At 44.4% G+C, this 14661-nt stretch overlaps 1 protein-coding gene across 4 annotated transcripts in view; it reads left to right on the top strand.

Annotated features, from left to right (window-relative positions):
* Positions 1-14661, top strand: part of C3H1orf226 (chromosome 3 C1orf226 homolog) — a 360848-nt gene that overhangs the window by 283974 nt on the left and 62213 nt on the right. For all 4 annotated transcript variants that reach the window (XM_019986989.2, XM_019986985.2, XM_070782767.1 and 1 more), the window contains one exon: positions 9805-9913. In XM_019986989.2, the coding sequence (XP_019842548.2) occupies positions 9805-9913 (109 nt within the window). The remainder of the gene's footprint in view (positions 1-9804; positions 9914-14661) is intronic.

Here is a 14661-nt window from a genome sequence, read left to right as displayed (position 1 = left end):
AGTTGTCATAATAATTTAGACATGTTTATAATGTTATGTCTTGAAGAAACCTTAGAAACCAGCTGTGACCCTTGAATTTCTCCACCTGCAGTTGTGTAGATGGGCCTGTCTCATGAGGTCTCTCGGAGAAGGCAATGGCACCCCACTCCAGTACTCTTGCCTGGAAAATCCCATGGATGGGCGAGTCTGGTAGGCTGCAGTCCATGGGGTCGCTAAGAGTTGGACGAGACTTCACTTTCACTTTCACTTTTCACTTTCATGCATTGGAGAAGGAAATGGCAACCCACTCCAGTGTTCTTGCCTGGAGAATCCCAGGGATGGGGGAGCCTGGTGGGCTGCCGTCTCTGGGGTCGTACAGAGTCGGACACAACTGAAGCGACTTAGCAGCAACAGCAGCAGCAGCATGAGGTCTCTCTTAGCCCGAGGATCCCAGGCTTCTTTCCAGATCACACTGTGTGAGGCAGGTCGGTGAGATATGGCACAGCTATGGCTGCAGGAGGATCTTGTACAATGTACCCCTACGCCTCAGACAGCCGTGAAGTAAGGAGACCAGTTCCATGAGGGACTGTGGCACCATATCCTGAGTCAATCGCCGTACCTTTATGACAAATAGCAGCCCAGAGAAAGGTAAGTCTAATGGAGCCCAGTACTGAAATCAAGAATGGCTAAATTGAGGGATGAGGAAGAGGAATATTGAATTAACTGCTGATAAAAGACAACCAGCCATAAAAAAAAGAAAACCAGCCAACATGATAAAGGGTCCTGGACATACAATGGGAGAGAAAGATAATCAGACCAAAGCAGCAACAAGAAAAACGATCAAAATGAAAGGCAATTTTATCTAAAGATTAGATTAAAATAAGAGACAAAGGGAAAGGAATGATGACTAGGGACAGAAGTGTGAAGCTGTATGAATGCTCCAGGACTGGGTAGGAAGAGAGAAAAACACACCAGTGTTCAGGCAGCATGCACGGGCTGGGGGGAGGGGGAGGGGTTGCTCATTGCTCTAGGTTTCTTTGGTCTGTTTCTATTAGTAAAGCGTTGGAGTCCTCCCTCCAGACCACTGCCTTTTCTAACATTCTCCCCAGGCCATCTGAAGGTAACACCTTCCTTTGGAGGACCCACAGAAATGCCACAGGCTGGACTGTTCAGGGAATCACTACTCCCATGGGCAGAAGCCAAGCTGGGTTTTCCCAGGACCGTGGCTTCATGGCTGTGCCACACTCACTGGTCTCCGTCCTCTGCATTTTCACATCATGCTGCTGCTTCCTCCAGAGGTTTACCTTAAGACTCCGCTGGGTTCAGTCTTCACCATCTACTAGTTACTTGGCAGCTTATCTTTTTAATCCTGGTTTGTTTCCATGTGTCCTTGTGGGATAAGGATGTCCCTGCCTTCCAGGACCTTAAAAGAAAAATCTCTGCTCCATGTTTAAACTGGACAACCCCCAGAGAGTGGTGATATTGGGGAAACAGTGATGATTTCTCTTTGTTCTTCCATTTGCTGTCTCCAAGGTTATTTCCACAGTTTTAAAGTATCTGTGCAATGAGTTATAGAATGTCTGTCCATCTACCATCTCATCCACTTTCAGAATTTGTCCAGCCCAGAAGTTTACAGCCACTCTGAAAGATGTTTTATTGCTCTCACTTTATGGATTAGGGAAGAAGGCTGAGAGAAGGAAAAGAGTTTGCCTGGGCCCAAGGCAGGTCTCGATCCTCTGTTCTGAGGTCCCGTGCTTTCTGCTGTGTCGGGTCCCAGCTGGCTAGATCAGACCTGGCAGGTTTTGAGCAGAAGGCAGCTTGGAGACTTCGCTGTGGAGCTCTGTGTCTGTGGGTCTTAGATAGGGGAGCATGGATGTGGACTTAGGAAATGTTCCAGGTGACTCAAAACCCTTTCCATTCTCTGTGGCCAGTGGGTTGAGAGGTCAGCCAGCAGTCCCCATGGAGATGAGGGGAGATAGGGGCAGGATACTAACGCTGGGCTGGGGGTGGTACATGGCCATGGCATTTTAGAGTGTGTAACTTTCAGAGAGAGGAATGATAACAGAATAAGATTATGACCTCAGGAAATAAGAAGTGAGAACTTAAGATTCTAACTGGGTCCATAAAGGTGAGACCGTGAAGAAGAATCACGTGACTACCTACATTTTCATATAATGTCCTTTGAGAAGTATCAAAAGCAGAGCTTAAAGTCAAGTATAAGTGCAGAGGAATTCTGAATGCACTGGGCTCATGGAAAAGGCTGATGATGATATATGTATACCTATGGCTGATTCATGTTGGGATTTGACAGAAAACAACAAAATTCTGTAAAGCAATTATTTTTCAATAAAAAAAATTAGAAAAGAGAAGTTGGCATGACAAAGAGAAGTTCTGAAGTTGCTTTGTTCTAACCATGTCTTTTCTTTTTATTGTTTTCCCTCAAGTAGAGAACTATTGGATCTTCAAACTAGAAACGCTAGAACATAGGTGATTTGAAAATGGAAGAATTTCAAAAACCATGATGAAATAGGCAGGTGTCCCTCCCTCCCTCCTTTAAATGTGTCCAGGCCTTGCTCACTTAGGACCTGGGCTCCTAAAGGATGTGAGTACAAGTCATTCTTGGTCACCTTTGCAAAGTCATGAGGAATAGATGAGATGTGAGATTACAAGAATAAGACATTTCACTTGTCAGAAAAAAGGAAAATCTGGGTCTAGGAATTACAGATCAGTGAACTTGTCATTGCCCCTGGGCAAAATTCTAGAAGAGATCATTAAGCAGATGATCTGTGAGAGCTTGGAAAAAGAAATAGTGATCACTCTGAGCCAGTCCTCAAAACCAATTACCAGATATGCTTAAGAAATCTGCCTTGAGAGCAGTTGTGCAAATTAGCTTCCAGTGTTGAGGTGATCACAATGTGAATAAGCAGTGAGATGCTATAACTAAAGAAAAAAAAAAGATCAGAGAGGCTTTGCTAAAAATTCAGTTCTAGGGCATAGAAAGTATCCAGATTCACTCTGTGGTGTTCTCATCCCTTTAGGAATATGCATTTAGTTCTGTAAACTATATTTTGAGTCATTGGTAAATTGGAGTGTATATACAGAAAAGGTTAACAAGGAAGATGGAGATCATATTTACTAAGCAAACAACTCATCGTGTGTTAAGGCATTATGCTAAATATTGGAGGGGAGTTAATACTATGAAGAGATCATTAATTCACCTATTTCAGATGAGGAATGAAAGAGTAATGCTGACTGAGTAATTTGCATAACGCCGACAGCTAGGAAGTGGCAAAGCTAAGACTTCAACCCAAATCTCTCAACCCAGAGCCTGTGCTCTTTATTACCAGAGCAATAAGTAATCTAGAAAATGGACTGGTCGAGGAACTCTTGAAGAGGAAAAATGAGAAGAATAAATATAAATATGGTGATGGTTTCCAAATGTTCAGATGGTCACCACTTGGAAGAAGGATTAGCTTTGTTCTCTGAGACAGAACTAGGGCATTAGTATGTCAGTATTAACAGCAGTTACCATTTACTAAATATTTGCTATAAGCTGATCTTTCTGTACACATTTAATTTTTAAACCTCATGGATGAGGTATAGTACTATGATTACCCCCACTTCTCAAGTGAAGAGCCATGAGGAAATCAAGATAATGACCAGGATCTCACAGCTATAAGTAGCAGAGCCTGAGGCTATAATCCCTGTCTGTCCTACACCAAGGACAGTGTTTTCAGCCATTTCTCTCTACTGCATTCCTGTTGGTAGATTTCTAATCAGTATAAGGGGAAATTCCCAAGTAATTAGAAGCCCTCAGAAAGGAGGAATGGATACTCTAACAAGAGTGAATTGCCCATCACTGACAAATGCTGAATGACAGGGGTGCTGGGTTGGACACATCTGATGATTACATAGGTATCTTTCTACTCTGTTTTCCAACTTTTTTTCTATTTTCCTAAGAGAAACACATTTATTTATTGATTAATAGTCAAGGAAGTGGGGGCAGGGGTTGGTGGTGGGTCTTGTGGTTTTTATCAGTTTGGCAACTTGAATTCCAACGTGATGATAAACCCCAAGTCCAATTCCTCCAAGATATTGTTTATATTTCAGTTATTTTTGGTAAGTTTATGAACATAATCTGCAGAAAATTCTATTGTTTTGGCTTTAAAGCGTATAGTTTCATTACTGAGTGAAAATTACAATTCTATGCATATTTTGAAATAATGCCAAGAAATTATAAGAAATTTGAAGTTAGAATAAATGTAAAAAGATCTTTTGCTTTTGTTTAGCCACTCAGTCATATCCTACTCTTTTGAAACCCTGTGGAGCTCACCAGGCTCCTCTGTCTATGGGATTTCCCAGGCAAGAATACTGAAGTAGGTTATCATTTCCCTCTCCTGGGATTCTTCCCAACTCAGAAATCAAACCCATGTCTCCTGCATTGCAGGTAAATTCTTTACCGCTGAGCTACCGAGGAAACCAGTAAGATCTTCAGTTCAGTTAAGTTCAATCGCTCAGTCGCGTCTGACTCTTGGTGACCCCATGGACTGCAGCATGCCAGGCTTCCCTGTCCGTCACCAACTCTTGGAGCTTACTCAAACTTATGTCCATCGCGTCACTGATGCCATCCAACCATCTCATCCTCTTTCGTCCCCTTCTCCTCCTGCCTTCAATCTTTCCCAGCATCAGGGTCTTTTCCAGTGAGTCAGTTCATGCTGGGCTGGATGATGCACATGCTGGGCTGGATGATGCACAAGCTGGAGTCAAGATTGTGAGGAGAAATATCAATAACCTCACATATGCAGTTGACAGCATCCTTATGGCAAATGATGGAAAGCAAAGAGGAATCAAAGAGCCTCTTGAGGAAGTTCATGAAAGAGAGATGTGAAAAAGCTGGCTTAAAACTCAACATTCAAAAAACAAAGATCATGGCATTCTGTCCCATCACTTCATGGCAAATAGATGGGGAAACAATGGAAACAGTGACAGACTTTATTTTCTTGGGCTGCAAAATCACTGCAGATGGTGATTGCAGTCATGAAATCAAAAGACCCTTGCTCCTTGGAAGAAAAGCTATGGTAAAACTAGACAGCATATTAAAAAGCAGAGATTTTACTTTGCCAACAAAGGTCCATATGGTCAAAGCTATAGTTTTTCCAGTAGTCATGTATGGATGTGAGAGCTGGACAAAAAAAAAGGCTGAGCACTGAAGAACTGATATCTTCAAACTGTGTTGCTAGAGAAGATTGTTGAGAATCCTTGCACTGCAAGGAGATCCAACCAGTCCATCCTAAAGGAAATCAACCCTGAATATTCATTGGAAGAACTGACGATGGAGCTGAAGCTCCAGTACTTTGGCCACCTGGTGGAAAGCGCCAACTCATTAGGAAAAGAACCCTGATGCTGGGAAAGATTGAAGACAGGAGGAGAAGGGGACGACAGAGGATGATATTGTTGGATGGCATCACCAACTCAATGGACATGAATTTGAGCAAACTCTGGGTGATGGTGAAGGACAGGGCAGCCTGGTGTGCTGTAGTCCATGGGGCTGCAAAGAATTGGATACGACCTAGTGACTGAGCAACAACCATGTCCCACCCACAACACACACATACACACACACACTCGCACAATCACAGTTCTTAAAACCAAAGTATGAAGAAATAGGGCTTCTTGGAGTATATTTTGTAGATTTAGAAATTTGGACCTGAACCCTTAATTTGTTGATCTGTTAATTTGTGGGTGAATGAGGTCACATGGGAAAACTTCCTGCTTCTTGATTGTATTGGTGGATATTTTTCCAAGCTCTTAACTATTTGGCTTTTTGGTTAGCTAGAGGTTCCAGGCTTTTAATAACTTACACATTAAATTTCTGATCTCAGATATGACAGAGCTGTCTCCAAAGAGCTCTAGTTCAAAGAGCTTGGCTTCATTCATGCCCAGGCTGTCATCATGTTTGCCAAAAACATGCTTAGTCTACAAAGGTAGAGTTCATACTAGCTTGCTACCACCTGAGTGCCTTCCATGTCTCTGCGTCTTGTTGGCATGTGCATCTGCCTTCCTGTCTGCTCTGTCCATTTTAATTCTAGTTCTCAGTCCTTAGGTTCCTGTACATGTGCTCAGTCATCTCCGACTCAGTGCGACCCTATGAACTGTAGCCTGCCAAGCTCCCCTGTCCATGGGATTCTTCAGGCAGGAATACTAGAGTGGGTTGCCATTTCCATTGGGGTGTTATGTAATAATAAATGAAAAACTCAAGAATCAGAGGAGCTTTATGTGTGACGCATCTGAACTGACAGGACCTGTTTTCTGGGGGGAAAATGAATAGCCAAGCAGAGTACATTATGGGTGCTTATTAACGACAGCAAGGATGCCTGTCTCCCCTCCTACGCAGATGTTAGGAACCTCTGTGCCAGTCACTGTGCTGGCACCTGAGTACCAAGGTGTGGTCCTTGGTTCCTTCAAGAAGCTTCAGTGTAAACATCATAATGTGAGATATGGGCTATGGTAAAGGTGAGCCCAGGGGTGTCAGCAGCTCAGATTCGGGGGCAATGTGGGCAGGGAAGCCTTCTCTGAAGCAAGTCTTCAAGGATGCCAAAGATGTCACCACAGATGCGGAGGCAGGCAGCTGTATGCAACTAGTCCTGAAGAGCTATGTAGGTCAGGCCTCTGGAGAGGGATGAAAGCAGAAACGTAGATACTCCATGCTGAGGAGTTTGGGCTTTATCCTGAGGGCAGTAGGAAGCCTTTGGTTTTTAAAGGGAAATACCAGGAAGCAGAATAGAGAGTGGGTTGGCAGTAGGTGAAGTGGGAAGCAGAGAGACCCTAGGTGAGTTGCAAGACTCTAGATGAATAGTAAGGACCTGTGGACCAAGGCGATACTGTGAGATTGAAGAAAAAAACATTTCAGAGATGTGTCAGGAGATGGACTGCAGAGAACCTGGTCATGATGACAGATATGGGAGAACAAAGGAGGAAGGAGTTGAGGGTGTTACCCAGGTCTCTGGCTTGAGTGGACATTGCACCCTTTATCAAGAGGGGGCTCGGCCACTCGCCACAGCTGGAGAAAATCCACATGCAGCAGCAGAGAGCCCGTGCACCGCAACAGACACCCAGCACAGACAAGAAATAAGTAGAAAAGAGTTTTAAAAAAGAGAATATGAGGGAGGGAGTAAAGCTGAGAAATTCTTTAGTTTGCATGTAACAAATCTTCTGTGTAAGAGTAAAAAGATAAAGCTACATTTTAAGCCATGACGTGAATTTTTAAAAGCTGATTCGGGTATAAAAAAGATTTTGTAATCATTGTGTTACTTTAAGTGCATTTTTAAAAGACTTAAGAAAATTTGCTGTGTTAGACTTATGGTTACAGTCTATGCTTAAACATTTGGAAAAATGCAATTGACTGCATAAAAACTGCCTATTTATAGTTGTTAAAAGAGTTTGTAAATATTTGGACGGTTTTGCATTAAGGATTAAGCAAACATTAAATAACATACAAATAATAAAAAGAGAGGGCTTGGGGGGAGGAAGGCCATGCTTGCTTGGGGAATGCAGGGGAGAGGATTAGTTGGGGGAGGTGTGATGAATTTGAAGCTTGAGAGAAGATCAGGAGGGCATGTCTGGGTGGGCCAGGAGCTCATAGGATATGCTGAGATGCAGCTGTTGGCTTGTCCCTTCGGTGTTAGGAGGACACTTTGGCATCATTAGAAGGATCAGTGCTCTGTGGTGTGGGCCCCCTAACGTTAGATTAGCTTTCTTAGAAGCCATATTAAATAAACATAATAACCTCAATTTCAGTGTTGTTTGAAGTTGGTGGACATGTGAGATGAACTGAAGTGACTTTTAGTGGAATTCAGCAAAGAAAGTTCTCAGGGTGAATTTGGATTTTTTCTTCACACTTCTTGGGGTCCTTTGTCGGAATCTCAGTAAAAAGACTACTTAGAGGCTATATCAGCAAGAAGTAAAAAGGTACTTTACTTGTTATTTGATCTTCCCAATAACACTGCAAGGTGTCACTGTAAAAAGTCCCATTTTATAGATAAGAAGACTGAACCTCTGAAGGTTACATGGCTTTTGTGTGCATGCTAAGTCGCTTCAGTCATGTCCAATTCTTTGTGACCCTGTGAACTGTAGCCTGCCACACTCCTCTGTCTGTGGCATTCTCCAGGCAAGAATTGGAGTGGGTTGCCATTTCCTTCTCCGGGGGATCTGCCTGACCCAGGAGTCGAACCTGTGTCTCTATGTCTCCTGCATGAGCAGGTGGGTTCTTTACCTCCAGCACCACCTGGGAAACCCTGCTTACCTTATAATAATAAATAGTAAGGGGCAGAGCTGTGACTGTGACTCTAAATTCCATTCTCTTTCTGCTACACAGCACTGAGTATGTGCTACACAGCACATGCCAGGCCTGTGAAATCCTGGGATAGAAAAGTTGTGTTTTCAATGAGAAAAAGATATTTTTTGGAAATGATGTGGTCCCAGGAGGTTGATCTGGAACATGGCTGATTCAAGCTGATATATGGCAGAAACCAACACAATATTTAAAGCAATTATCTTCCAGTTAAAATTTTTTAAAAAAGAGCAACACTCTCCTTGGGTCACCCTAGATCAGCTCCTCTGACATACCCCTGAGACTCCCCTCCCCTGCCCCATGCTAACAGCTCTCAGACTCGGCATTTCTGGTGGTACCCCGGCCCAGGTCTATCTGAGAGCCAGCACTTGGGGCCTTGCTTTTGATTCTACCTTTTGCCAGCCTTTTCTCTGCCTCTGCCCCCGCCCCCGCCTCCCACCCATGGCAGCTGGACAGATTCTTGAGTCGAAAGCATCAGGCAGGCAGTCTGCTGCTCCATAACCTCGGATGGCTTCTCATCTCACTTGGAGTACAGCCCCTGACCTTCAGGGCCTCCTGTGCCCTGGCCTTTGACGGATCCCCTGACCCTGTCACTGACCACACTCCCTCGACTTGAGCCACGCTGACCTTCGGGCCACTCCTTGAACTCTGAGAGCACCTTATCAACACCAGTGGGCTTTAAAACTTGTTGTCCCTCTTCCTGCCCTGCTTTTGCCCACGTGGTGCTGTGACAGACGCTCTCACATTAGGTCTCTGCCTCTCTGCGTGTGTTCTGAAATAGCAGCCCCATGCTCTGCCCCTTCCTTTTCTTCATTTCTTTGTGCCACTCATTTTCTATTTGTTTATTGATATCTCCTGCCTATGAGCTCCATGAATTCCGGGGGCTTTTTTCTGTCCTGTTACTTGTACCTCTGGCTGCTGGGACAGTGCCTGGCCCCCAGTGTGCACTCTGGGGGATTGGCTGACTGATGGAATAAATACATGGATGCCTCGGCCTGATGGAGAGGGATGGAAAGTGGATTAGCTGTCACCAAGGGACCTAGATAATGAAACAGTGTCTTAGTCTCTCCCTATGTGGTTAGCATTGCTGGTTCCCTAAGTCTTTTCATTTGGAGGTATTAGGAAACCTCCCAACATTTCCCTGGATTAGAAGCAGACTTACTGCTCTGATAAGGATGGAAATGATTTTTTCCTGTAACCTACAAGTTACCAGGAAAGATGTACTGCCCAGTGCTAGCGTGGGGTCCACATCCTACCCATGTCCACCCATCAGCCTCTGGAGGTCACTCACGGAACATCAGTATTTGTACAGCTTGCGGAAGGTACCTCCTGCATTGTGGCTTTCATCGGAAGGAGGCCTTCTCTAAGAACTTGATTGGAGCTCTGTCTGCAGGGTGTCCTTAAACAGAAGTTTGCTTGTTGGAGATTTGAACTTGAGCCATTTTCAGTGCATTTTTCTGTTGTTCTCCCTGTAGGATCTTCTACGTCTCTCATGATTCCCAGGACTTGAAGATCTTCAGCTATATCGCTCGAGATGGTGCCAGCAATATCTTCAGGTGTAACGTCTTTAAATCCAAGAAGAAGGTAAAGGGGCCGTCATTGGTCATCTCATCCTCTGATGGAAGCAGAGTGTTCCCAACATTTACCTGTCTCCCTGTTGATGGAGAGGCAAGATTTGGAGGTGGCTATTTGAATGCAAGATATAGGGCACCTCTCTCAGTAGTCAGTCATTGCTTGTATACAATGAAATTCTCTTTTAGTTTCAATTTTAGTTTCATTTGAACTTGGTACTTAGTTGTATGCAAACAACTGGAGAGATCTCAGCCACTGGAAAAGTGCTCTGGAACGCAGCAGGCAGACAGCTCCAGGAGTGATGCTCATGTTGGTGTGTGGTAGGAAAGAAGGTTGCCACTCACTGAAGTCACCCTGCATCATACTTCTGTATTCTGATCAGTGACCTCCAAATATGACATGGTGGGATCTAGTTAGACTTTGTGATGTTGGTTGTCCTGGATGGTTATTTTGGTACAGTAACCTTGATGCTTGAGTAAATGCAACTTTTGCAGTTCTGTGGAGACAGGGTTCCTCTCTATCATGCCTCCAGGAGTCTAATGCACAAAACTGGGGTTTGGAAACATGGGCTGTAACCCCTCTTCTCTCCTGGACCCCTGAATTATGTTAGGAGGCTCAGTATCCCCCTTGGGTCTCAGCTTCCCTCTCTATAAAATAAGGAGGGGCATCAAAACAAGCATTTCCTAAAACGTATCCTGTAAAACATTTACCATCCAAAACATTAAATATGTTAACATTTAACATATTAAAACTATTTAATTTAAATGTGCTAGAAAGTCCTATTGCTATTGCTATTGCTAAGTCACTTCAGTCGTGTCCGACTCTGTGCAACCCCATAGACGGCAGCCCACCAGGCTCCCCCGTCCCTGGGATTCTCCAGGCAAGAACACTGGAGTGGGTTGCCATTTCCTTCTCCAATGCATGAAAGTGAAAAGTGAAAGTGAAGTCGCTCAGTCATGTCCGACCCTCAGCGACCCCATGGACTGCAGCCTTCCAGGCTCCTCCATCCATGGGAGTTTCCAGGCAGGAGTACTGGAGTGGGGTGCCATTGCTTTCTCCGGCTAGAAAGTCCTAAGTTAGAGAAATCCCTTTAGCTTTAACCTAGCATTTCTCAAACTGAATTGGCCATGAAATCATATTTTTTCCATGTATATGTGTTAATGTCCTAGGAATTACTTTTCTGTAGAAGAGAATTGGAAAGTACTATTTGTGTCTGTAAGGTCCCTGACAGGTAAAGGTGGAATGGTAAGATTCTTACCACTCTAGACACAAATTAGTGACCCTGACTTTCTATGAGGACTACTTCTGAATTCTCTCCTGCTTGTCCCTTCTTCGATGCCGTGTGACATCTTAATGCATCTTATGTCCTAAGACATCTTCAATAGATCGGTGGATACTGTGCCAAGTGGGAATAATAAGAATAAAACACAATAGGGTCGGGATTTACTGTAATATTATGTATGTCCCATCTCCCACCCTGGCTCCACAAAGAAAATTATACTTTGCTGATTCAGCCTCTTCCTTTAAGGAGATGTGTGCCCTTAACCCACCTATTCTCAGGCTTTTTAATGCAAATGGTGGAATCGAAGGGAAAGAGCCAGAACTGGAAAGGTAGACAGAAGAAAGGGCAGGTTGCCAGATTACACCTTTAGGTAATAGTACAGTTGAGAAGGGGAAAAAATGAAAGTAGGATATGAAAGAACTGATAGAAAGAGGAGGAAGTGTTGCAGGAAGGGGGACCCCTTCCAGGGCTCGAAACTGGGCTCTTGTCTAACACTTAGAAATGAATTGTCTGCGGAGACACATGTGCTGACAAAGCAAGAGACTTTACTGGGAAAGGGCACCCGGGTGGAGAGCAGTAGGGTAAGGGAACCCAGGAGAACAGCCCTGCAAGAGGCTTGCAGTCTGGGGTTTTATGATGATGGGATTAGTTTCTGGGTTGTCTTTAGGCAACCATTCTGACTCAGAGTCCTTCCTGGTGGTACACGCCTTATTCAGCCAAGATGGATGCCAGAGCGAAGGATTCTGGGAGGTGGTCGGACATGTGGTGTCTCCTTTTGACCTTTCCTGAACTCTTGTGGTTGGTGGAGGCGTATTAGTTCCGTGTTCCTTACCAGGACCTCCTGTCGTAAAACAATTCATGCAAATGGTTACTACGGTGCCTGGCCAGGGTGGGCCGTTTCAATCAGTGTGCTTCCCCTACCAGAAGGAGAAGGACAGAAAGAAAAGCCAGAGGGACTGGAGATGAGAATTTAGGGGTTGGGAGAGGGAAAAGCAATTGTGTGGTTTTGAAGTGTAATGGATCTCGGAAGGAAGGAAAGGAAATGCAAAGTGTTCCTGAGACTTACAGACCGGATCGTCTGCAGGGTTCCTCAACAGAAACAAAGACTAGGATTCCCTGTCATTCATTTTGAGTGCTCCACTGTACTCTTAGTTTTCTCCAGCGACCGGACTGTGTGGATCTGGGACTTTATATTAAAGTTACAAATACCATATTTTAATTTACAGAGTCCTTTAATGTTTAATCTTACTAGATCCTTCCAAAAACCCACGTGAAGAAGTTAAAATGGTAATTTTCATGGGATAAGTGAATTGAAAGATTAAATGACTTGCCCAAGGTCCCATGGATAAGCACTGACTGGCTAGAATCAGGGAGACATATAGAACAACAGGATTTTGAGCAGGAACTCTAGGTAAGGGAGATCGTTATATTTGCTTTGCCATCTGATCTGGTACAGCAGTGCAAACACAGTGGGATCGTCCAGTCCTTCTGCCAAAACCTGAGTCTAAGAACGATGCCCACTGGAACTTTGATCTTGAAGAGAAGCACAGAATGAAGTTCTTATTACCGAGTGACAAAGGAGTAGTCATCTGGTTCCCTCTCACACCAGTTTTGTCCATGTCTCCGAGCTAATGCTGACCTCTGGCTCTCTTATTTTCTCTGTCCCTTTTGCCCTCACCCACTGAGACTGTAACTCTTCCGAGCTGGTTCTCAGGCCCTTTGTTGGCCTGTAGCCACGTGGCTGAAGGAACTGTTTACAGACAGCCTGGGCTGTGAGCCCCATTGCTGCTGAACTATAGGTGGAAGGGCTGGTTTCCACGCCAGGAAAGAAAAGTGAATTAATTGTTCTGCAAAGGAAACAGAGTTGGGGAGGAGTGGGACCACATCTGCAAGGTTTTGCAAGCTTACCCTGGGTAGTCTCCAGATCTGGTGATTTCCTCTCTTATAAAGCATTTCTGATTTGGAGAGATAATAGTTAGCTTGGGAAGGAGTTTTAATTGGCAAATGGTAGGAATACTTAAGAGGTGAGGGGGAAAGGACTAAATACCCTGAGTAAGTGTGTCTGGTAGGGTTGTTTCTGGTTGTTGTGGGTCAGTAGGGAGCTCTCTTGTCTAGCTCAGCGGTAAAGAATGAACTCCTGCAATGCAGGAGCCACAGGAGACGCGGGTTCAATCCCTGCATTGGGCAGATCCCTTGGAGGAGGGCCTGGCAACCCACTCCAGTGTTCTTGCTTGGAAAATTCCATGGACAGAGGAGCCTGACAGGCTACAGTCCATGAGATTGCAAAGAGTCAGACATGACTAAAGCGACTGAGCACACATGGGGAGGTCTCTTGACTGGAAGCCAGTGGACCTGGGTGTTCTCCAGAGCCTTTATGTTGATCATAGTGTAGAGAAACCTTCTATGAGCTCCTTGCTATGTTAAGGCTTGGTTATTGCTCTTCACATCATGTCATGTCCCCAGTGTGTCCTCATGGCATTTCCCATGATGGGCTTCTCGTGTGGGTCATCCTTACCTTATAGTTCACTGTGGGAAATGTGATTGTCTCTTCTATAGTTAATAATATGGGTCAGATTCTCAAATTGCCTGGTAGATCACCTCCCTGCACCTGGCTGCCAGCACCATGGTCATTTATACCTATGGATCTTCCTTTAGTTACCCCTATAGCCAATGTGGTTCTCGTCTTTGGAACTTTAATCTTGAGCTGATTTTTTTCAGTTGGGCCTTCATCAGAAGTTAGGTAGCAGAATATTGTAGGGAGATAATATACTATCAGCCATTCATCTGTTACTCTATATTATCCATCCTTATATTATTAAGTCAAATAATATCCGGTTGGAGAAGGAAATGGCAACCTACTCCATCCAGTATTCTTGCCTGGGAAATCCCATGGACCGAGGAACCTGGTGGGCATCAGTCCATGGGGTCGCAAAGAGTCGGACACGACTAAGCGACTAAGCACATAAACAATATCCAGTCAGTTTGGGTTACTTGCTATGTGCTTGTAACTGTCCTAGACTCTTCATTTAAATTATCTTTATTCCTTCAGCAGCCCTGTAAGCTGTAGGTCCTATGATGCGCTTCGTTTTATGGGTGAGAAAATGGAGACTTAAGGGATGTAACTCATAATAAGTGGTGCAGAGGCTTCCCTCATGGTTCAGTGGTTCGAACTCTGAGTTCCAGCTGCATGGGGCTCAGGTTTGATCCTTGGTTGGGGAACTAAGATCCCACGTGTAGCACACCACCACCACCTCATCCCCAAAAAAAGTGATGAAGTTAGAACTATACCTAGAAACTGACTCTGGAGCTTACCTCCTTCACCACTGCATTTTATTATCTTCATCAGGAAATTGCATGACTGAGGAGTAACCTATTTCTCCAAGGTCTAGTTGTAAATGAACTCTACTGTAACTGTTACTGGGGTATGAAGAGTTCCTTAACTCTGAACGGTCCAAGTCGCTTTGACACAGATTTTCCT

Source organism: Bos indicus, chromosome 3 (assembly GCF_029378745.1).
Source record: "Bos indicus isolate NIAB-ARS_2022 breed Sahiwal x Tharparkar chromosome 3, NIAB-ARS_B.indTharparkar_mat_pri_1.0, whole genome shotgun sequence".
In the NCBI taxonomy this organism is placed as follows: Eukaryota; Metazoa; Chordata; class Mammalia; order Artiodactyla; family Bovidae; genus Bos; species Bos indicus.
Note: the sequence above shows the minus strand (reverse complement) of the source record. Positions and strands in the feature narration are given on the sequence as shown.